This window comes from Lolium perenne, chromosome 2 (assembly GCF_019359855.2).
Source record: "Lolium perenne isolate Kyuss_39 chromosome 2, Kyuss_2.0, whole genome shotgun sequence".
Classification (NCBI taxonomy): domain Eukaryota; kingdom Viridiplantae; phylum Streptophyta; class Magnoliopsida; order Poales; family Poaceae; genus Lolium; species Lolium perenne.
Genome location: NC_067245.2, coordinates 52,112,364 through 52,121,394, shown reverse-complemented (window position 1 = coordinate 52,121,394; position 9,031 = coordinate 52,112,364). Strand labels below are relative to the sequence as shown.

General features: G+C 46.6%; 1 protein-coding gene across 1 annotated transcript; it reads left to right on the top strand.

Annotated features, from left to right (window-relative positions):
* Window positions 1–7,523: 7,523 nt before the first annotated feature.
* On the top strand, window positions 7,524–8,457 carry LOC139835151 (uncharacterized). Its single transcript, XM_071825111.1, has 2 exons — window positions 7,524–7,554; window positions 7,650–8,457. Exon 2 carries the CDS (start codon window positions 7,817–7,819, stop codon window positions 8,285–8,287), a length of 471 nt encoding a protein of 156 aa, XP_071681212.1. The 5' UTR covers window positions 7,524–7,554; window positions 7,650–7,816; the 3' UTR covers window positions 8,288–8,457.
* The last annotated feature ends 574 nt before the right edge of the window (window positions 8,458–9,031 follow it).

Below are 9,031 nucleotides of genomic sequence, written 5' to 3'. Positions count from 1 at the left end.
GCCATGAATTTGTTGTGCTTTGACTCCCATGTGTCTTCCTTGCATCTTATGGATCTAAGTTGTCTATTCAAACTTTCTTAGCATTGTTAGAAGATATAGGTAGCGTGATGATCCTAGTTTTGTGCATTTTGTATTCATATAAAAAATCCTAGATAATGCACCAATCTTGGGGGAGCTCTTCTATATTTATTAGAATGCTTAACATCTCTTGATCTTTATAAAAATTTTGGTTTTGGGAGACATAAAATTTTCTTTTTGGTACTTTGTGCCATCATAAAAAGTTTCGAGGGTTTGGTTTATTTGTTGGAACCTTGCTCTCTTGGGAGTTGGTATCTCATTCCTTTGTGTTTAGGTTTAATTAGCTTCTTATAATGAGATAAGTCTTTGGAGTCAATCTTGTGTTGATTTGATTCTTTGATATAATTTGGACAACCATTGTCTCTTGGTTTATTTGGTGTTTTGTCCAAATTGTATCTTCCTTTGGTTCTTGAAAGTATTGTGCATGCATATTTAATATATGTATATCTTATGGCATGTGTTACTTTCTTTGATCCAATATATAGGGTAAACTCCATCAAATCCTAATTTGATTAAGATATGCATGAAATTCAATTTTATATCTATATGCACATAGAATTGTGGAGTTTGTCCTATATGTTGTAGTGTGTCTAACTACTTCGGACCCAATTAGTTTGGGGACCATTTTGTACTTACCTTTGTGTTAGGTACAATGGATATGCATTGGATGCTTGTCTCACTCTTGGAAAGAAGTGGTGACTCAATGGTAACTTGAGGCAAGCTAGAATGGTCAACGAACACATATCTACTACATCCACACCAATGTTATCTCGGTAACAAGTATCTTCTCATGCATATTTTTCTAGCATCCAACCATGTGGTTGCATCTTGGCATGAATCTCTTGATTTGCAAATGTTGTGCTTCTTGCAAAAGTCTTAATGAAACCTCTTTATTGTGAATATGAGTAATTTGAGATGAGTGCATTTGTTGGGAAGTATTTTAAATCATGCTCATGATTCATCCATCCCAACTATGCCTATCTAACAATTTTATTGCATATCAATTCCTCAAGGCTCTCACATGTGCAATATAGATGAAAGTGCAAATTTAGTTACTTCTTTTGGTATCCTCATTTGTGATACTTGTTGTCTTTCTCAAATGCATCCCAACTATCTTCTATCCCTTGTTGATATTTGTGATGTATTTTAGTTATTTGTGGTTGAAGTTCATTAATATACAATAAGATAAAATTGAGCCTTTGGCCATGCTATTAAGCAAAAATTCTTATTGGTATATTGCATGACTTCGTCTTGGATATCATACTATTTTTCTTGCGTATCTATTTTGTGTGTGCATGTTTCTTTGTGGATAAATATCTTTGTGATATTTCTCACTTAGAGAAACTTATACACATAAGAGATGATACATCTCCTTTTGATATCTTATTTATTTATTGCGTGTTGATTGGTCATGCTAAGCAATATAATTCATTGAAGACTATGATGATGCTTTTTGCTCATCCTTGTAATAGTCTTATAATATGCTTTGTCATGCCTTTCACATATTCTATTGGTTGAGCCTATTATTATGGTGCATGTTACTTGTTGCTCAATCATTTGTTTGTTGCAAGTGTTAAGCTAATTTTTCTATCTATGATCTATTGCAAATGTTTGTGTTTTAAATAGTAATGAGGGAGTGAGGATTCCATGTTATGCATATTGTATTCAAATGCAACATTTTAATTTATGCATGTACCTTGGGGAGCTTCCTCATTTAATTTAGAGCACTATCTTTTGGTGATCATTAGAGTTTGATTCACTTGGTATCTTTTGTTTTTGAATGATATTATGGGAGTGATGATTCCATGGTTGTGCACTTTATACTCCAATGCAAATTGTCTAGGTTTGTGCACAAACCTTGGGGAGCTTCCTCATATTATTTAGAGCAATCTTCTTGATCTTATCATAATATCTATCTTTCTTTTGGTATCTTCTTTGTGGTTCATTTGGTTGCTTGCTTCATTTGTTGAAGCTTCTAGACTTTGTTATCTTTTTGCAATCTTTGATCCTATCTATAGTGTGATTCCTTCCGAATATTCGTCATTGGATACGTGCATTTGATTCCACTCAAATTTTGAGAAATGCACACGCTATGGAGGAACTCTCACTATATTGGACTTCTAAATTTTTCACCCATTTCGGCAATTGGTGCCAATGGGGGAGAAGTTTGGAGGGTTTAAGGGAATTTGGTTATGTCTTTGCTTTGTGCTTAAGCATGTGCCTTTATTGCATTGCATCTTGTTGCTTTGCATAGTTGAATAGTTAGAGGAAACTCCACTAGGCTTTGAATGCCAATATATGCAATGAAATTCAAGATCATTCACACACGCATATATTATGGGGGAGTTTGCTCTATATATTCAACTTGTTTGCTACTTCAATTCCTTATATAAACCCTCTCAAATAGATTGTCATCAATTACCAAAATGGGGGAGATTGAAAGTGCATGGAGCCCCCATGTGTGGTTTTGGTAATTAATGACAATCCCTATGGACTAATGTTTGCATTTGAGTTATATTTGTAGGAGTTGTCCATAGGCAATTCTTGAACCATATGTTGGATTCAAGGTTGCAATAAGAAGAATTTGATGAAGGATATCAAGTGTCAAGTATGTCTTGAAGATGAAGATGAAGTGAGCCCTCAAGTTACTTCAAGACATCAACATGCTTGTATTAGGTTGCAATAAGAAGAAATTGATGAAGGATATCAAGTGTCAAGTATGTCTTGAAGATGAAGATGAAGTGAGCCCTCAAGTTACTTCAAGACATCAACATGATGAAGAATGAAGAAATGAAGTGCAAGTTCAAGATGAGCCAACTCGAAGAGTTCATAAGCTTGAAGCTTGCCATGGAGAAATGAAGTGCAAGTTCAAGATGAGCCATCTCGAAGAGATCCTTTGCTTGAGTCTTGCCATCCATATGGTGATCATGGATATGTGAAGATGTGCCGAAGAAGAAGCTCTCCCATGGTGGATTATGGGGGAGCAATCCACATGGTGGTCATGGTTATGTGAAGATGCGCCGAAGAAGAAGCTCTCCCATGGTGGATTATGGGGGAGCAATCCACAAGACTTCGTCAAGCAAGCACAAGCAAGAAATGCGTTCCATCTTATTGAGGTCAAGATCGTCGTCATCGAGCTCAAGTGGAATGCGCAAGTATAAGGTTTGCTCTTGATAGGTTTTCTTTCTCACCGGTCTTGTCGTTGCCTAATCGACGGTACCTCGGAGGAGGGATCCTCACGAGGGGGAGAAGAAGTAGGGGCCATAGGGCGGAGTGCACACGGGACGGTGGTACGCGAGTTACCCAGCTTCGGAACACCTGCACGATGACAGGGCCTACTGCTGCTTGTCTGGTATTATCTGGGCGCTTTCGCGTTGTTACAATGAGTTGTGGTTGTGCCTCTAGGGCTCCCGGGATCCGGCTTATAAAGGCGCACGGATCTAGGGTTTACATGGAGAGTCCTAGCCGGATTACAGATAGCCTAGCTACGGTACAATATCTTGCCGTGCACGCCACGGATCCGCCTTCCATACACGTCGTACTGGATCCGGGTTCCTCATGGGCCTCCCTGGATCCGGGTCACTCCTAGGTCGGTACGGATCCGGCCTGCTGATCCTGGGCTGGACTTCTTCCTTCATGATCAACAAGAATCGGCCGCCCCGATGGGCCACATGCCTCATCACCATCTCTGTGGGCCACCCGGGCTTGCCGGATCTAGGCACCTTGTCGATGGTACACCCATGAAGTATACCCACAACAAGAGGCCCCCGAGTTCTCCGAGTTTCCCCTGCAGTCTCCGTCTTGCTGGTCCATCATGATCTCCGGCAAACGTTGGTAACGCGGAGAAACTTGAAGAGCTCCAACTTTGCATTTTCTTCTTTTTCCAACTTATAGCCGGAAAATGCTCCCATCCCGAGGGACTTCATCCATCGACGTTCCAAAGAACATTTCCGGGTTACTCCCTGCCTGAACGAAAGCCAATCTTATCTTCACAGAATCACCCGGAATCTTAAAAGACTCTAACGGTTTCGGAAATCCTTCATCTTCAGATCATGCTTAACAACGGAAGTTCCGTATTTCACAAGCACAACTTCCTCATTTCCCGCGCTAAAGTTTCGCAGATGCAAATCTTCAACCGGAATTTTCGAGTGCATGGTTAAGTTACCTCCACGTCGTTTTACCGCATTTGACCTAAACACGTGTCATCCATCCAACGGCGCGACCGTTCAGTTTCCACCGTTGGATCCGGATCCCGAATCTCCGAGCGGCCTATAAATACCCCGCGGCCCGGTAAAAATTCATTCTTTCACCCTCTCACCACATCGTCTTCCTCCTCGCGCCGCGCCGCCCGCCAGATCTTGATTCCGGCGAACTTCGCCCCGGTGAACTTCGAGTGCCGCCGAACCAAGGCTTCCCTCGCTCCAAGATTCTCACGTTTGATCGGGAAACTTACTCCGCCGCCGATTCGTGGTCACGCGGGCCGATTTCCTTCAAGTTCGGCGACCTCATCTTCCGCGGAGCTCCGTCGCACCACCGCGCCATTAGCGGTAAGTACGCCGGACTTGTAGAAGACAACCTAGTGTAGAAGATAGGCTTAGTGATCCGGGTACTCAGACACTTTGTATGGGTGCAGCCGGAAGCATGCCACTCGAATCGTCACTTTGCACTGGTAGCTCTTCGAGTAGCCCGGATCCCAACCAAATAGAACCCATATGCCCGGATCCTATATCATTCCTGCCACCGTATGTTTCCGACATCAGAACTAGCTCAACCTTTTTCCGCATCTTCCGGCACCGCTCCCCGCCGGAGCCCTACCCTCCAAGAGCTCCAAGAAGAACTCGAGGGACAAGCTCGGATGGCAGCAAAGGTGCAGGAGGCGGAAAACAAGAGGGCGTCCAAGGCCCGGATCCGTGAAGGAGAACGAGGTCAATGGTGGCCTTGCGCAACCACCGACGTGGAGCTTAGAGAGCTCCAGAACGAGGGAATGATCTCCACACACTGGAGTTTCGTTCGTGACTCCGACGCCCCCAAGCCAGAAGCCGGAGAAGTTGTCATGACCAAGGCTTGGGTGGAACGCGGTCTTTCACTCCCTTGTTCGGAATTTTTTCTCTCCATCCTCAACACCTACGGGCTCCAGCCCCACAACATTTGCCCCAATTCATACCTTCTCTTGTCCAACTTCGTGACTCTGCGAAGGACATCTTGGGATCCGGCCAGATGTCAAGTTGTGGCAATTCTTTTTCCGAGTGAAGAAAGAAACTAAGGACAAAGCAATGGTGAACTGCGGAAGCATGACGTTTATGCTCCGCCCTAATCGTATGTATCCTCCCCATGATTCACACGAGTCCGTCCGGTACTGGAACGCCGGATGGTTCTACGAGAAGAATGCTCCTGTTCCGGATGTCCACGAAGGCCTTCCCCAGTTCGTCAACGAACCTCCGGAAGAACTTGCAAGCTGGAGCTTCGTCCCTCCACTCGCCCTGACTCCAACCTTGGAGAAAGCTGCGCGGAGAATCTCCTGGCTAGTCCATGACGGACTTACCGGAGCCCAGCTTACACTTAGCTGGTTTACCCGGAGAATCCAGCCCCTTCGCTACAACGCGCGGTTGATGTGCGCTTACACCGGGGCGGATGATCTTCTCCGGGTTACCCGCCATGATCTTCCGGTGACTCTCTGAAAAGAAGATTCAAGACGCTGGTGAAGATTCCGAGGGGCCAACAGGTCCCGGAACTGTTCAAGGATATCTACACGAACGATCAGTGTCCTCCGGTAAGCTTCGTTCTTTCCGTTGCTTCAAACTTCACAAGGATAACTCTAACTTCTGTTCATTTTCCTTCCAGCTCAATACTTTGGCGGAGGACAACTTCCGCACCATCATTCGCGTCCCCGTTACCAGCGACACGGCGGAGGAGGCTCCGGAAGACGACGAGGAGGAAGAGGACCAGGCACCCCGCAAGGCGGCCCCTCGACCTCCAGAGCGTCCCCGCGCCAAGGCTTCCGGCTCGGGCCGGAGCTAGCGGCGAGGCCTCCGCCAAGAAGCCAAAGACGACGAAACCACCTCCGCTTGACTCAAGGAAGGCGGAGCGTGCGCGTCTACGGATGCTCTCGACGGCTGGCCAGGGCACACGCCCCATCATTCCCGGCGCCCCGTGAGTTTCCGAGCATGATGCGATTTTTACTTAGCGAAATTATTTCTTGTCTAAACCCTTTCACTTGTTTGCAGGAATCCGAAAACCGCTGCCACGCGGACCACCAGCCAGGAGCCCATCACGAAGTACATGAAGAAATCTCCGGCTGTTGGTCCCTCTACTCCAGTTCCACCCAGCGCTTCCCACCCAACTCCTCAACCGTCGCCTCCTCAGGCTGACCCATCTCCCCCGCCTGCCGCAAACACTCCACCGGAGATAATTCCGGTTAGCAGCGGGCACCTGGAGGAAGAAGATCCCAAGGCCAAAAGCCCTGCCCAAGAAGAGGCGGAAACACAAGGCCAAGGAGATGCGGAAGTCACTTCCGAGAAGGCTGGAGAGGGTGCTGGCGACATAGTCGTTTTTCCGAAGAACTTCGGAGATCCGGCGGACACCACTTCCACCCCCAAGGCGTATGCCACCAAGTTTTTTAACAAGCTGACTGAGGCGGAGAAGTGGGAACTTGAACAAGACCTGCTCAACGCCATGCTGAACAACGCCTGGGGGAAGCCGGATTCCAGGACATCAGAAATCCAGGACTTCAAGAAAAACATTGGCCAGTTCTGCGATCAACTTATCTGCAAGCAAAAGGTACTCCCCAGTAGCCCCCAAGCATGTAGGCGGAAACTCAAAAAGTAGTTAGCGCTTAAATGCTTAGAGAAAAATTACTTTCGGGAAAGTTTTTTAGAATGGACCAGTAGCCCCCAAGCATTATGGCGGAAAAGTTCCGGCAATGATGCTTTAGAAGAAACCACTGCTACAGGCGGAATTTTTACTCCTGCACTGTTTAAATTTTACAGGAACAGCAGGCGCTGCACTACGAGCTGCACAAGAACATTGCCCTGCAGCGCCGCGTTACTCTGAGTCAGGCGGAAAATATCCGGACCCTGAAGGATGAGAATGCGGAACTGGCTAAACAACTGGCAGACGCCCAAGGTTGGTTTCCACCTTCTTCGTTATTAACCAAATTCCGACTTCAAATTTGCTGTTAACGTATATTATTATAGGCGCATCCTCCTCCCTTGCAACAGCTTCGACTGAACTTGAGAACCTGCGCTCCTCGTACCAAGAATTGGAGACGAAACTAAAGGAGGCGGAACTTAAGAGGGAGCAGGCCGAAAAGCAGCTGGCGGAGAAAAACTCCGAGCATATCAGGGAGAAGGGCGAGCTGGAGCTGAAAAAGAATGCTGACAGCGAGACCATCAGAGGCAGCAAAAGGAGCTCAACGGACTCCGGAAATTCATGGAGACAATGAGCAGCACTGGGACTTGCTCAATGAGAACATCTTGGGTATGATATCGGAACCTTGTCAAGATATTTGCTCCGATTCTTTTTTACTTTGCGCTCAAATTGCATGCCTATATCCTGATTATCTTTTTATGTAGAGCCGCTTGGGTACCCGGAACAGCGCCGGAATTTGTTCCCACGAGACGATCTTCTGCAACTCGCGGGTGATGACTGCAAGGATCTCATCTCCGCCTCCCGCAAAATATGCCATAATTTGAACATCAAAAGGAGCCGCACTTGTGACGTGCGCAAGCTTATTGGTAAGATGGACGTTCTGCCGGAGCTGGTGATTGATCTACAAGCATCTTCAGCCCGAGGCGCAGCTGCAATGGCCTTGACCATGTGCCTAGCACATACTCCGGGTCTTGATCTTGATGAAGTGACCACGGGCGTTCCTCCGGATGCGGACGTCGGCGAGCTGCTGGATGCAGTGAGCGGCTACGACACCCGCATCGCGCGCAGGATCCGGCACGAGGAATTCTACGACAAGGTCGTCCTCGCTGCTGACGAGGCCTTAGAAGCGGAACTTTTGAAGGATCTCGACGCCCAGGCGCGACCTGCGGAATCCGGAGCCGAGTTTACCTGGACCAGCTCCAAGGATGCGCCCCAAGAAGAACCCAAGACCAGCACTGCTGCTTCCGAAGAAAAGGAAAGTGAAGAAGACGTATCTTCTCCGGCCGAAGGCGCCAAGGAACAAGATCCAGAGGGCAAAACTTCTCCGGCTAAGGGGGAGTGAGAACTTTTATTCCTGCGGGAAAAGCAATGCATCATTTTGGCCCCAGCGAGGGTTTGTAATAAGACTTTAAATTCTTAAGTAGCTAGGAACGAAACAATTATGCATGGGGCGGAAACACTTATCCTGCTATCCGTTAAATATTGTGTGCATGTTTCGTTTTATGTCGGAAAGCAAGTGCTGACTTCGTTATTTTCCGGCTTGCTCGCTTGACCTTCCACGAGCCGGAAAACCTTAGCCGGAAACGCTCGCCAGCGGCGACGAAGCCCAATGGCAGTCCGTCCATAACCGTGGAAACAAGCCCCCAGGCATAGGTGCCGGAAATCGCTACTAGGAATCCACGAGTTCGCAACAGATAACAACTTTATCAGAAAACTTAAGCTTACGTCCTAAAGGACGATTTTGAAAATCACAACTTTCATACACGCCTAGGCGGAAATATCCAGCTCTGCGGTTTTAGTTGGAAAAAACATACACGATCTAAAATGAACAAGTAAAGGAGGTAAAAGACTCAAAAGAGTGAACCAGAAGCTTTATTTCATTGATCATGTATAACTATTACAGAGTTTAGAACTCGGAAAATATATGCTAAGTGTAGAAAGGACGTAGTTGTGCGATATTCCAAGGGCGATCTGTTTCATCGTAGATGTCATCCGGATCCTCACGCTTGCGTTTCCGGTGCCAGTTAGCAGGTCTATCCCTTAACTCGCGGAAATCGACAAGGTAGTACGACCCGTTATGAAGCAC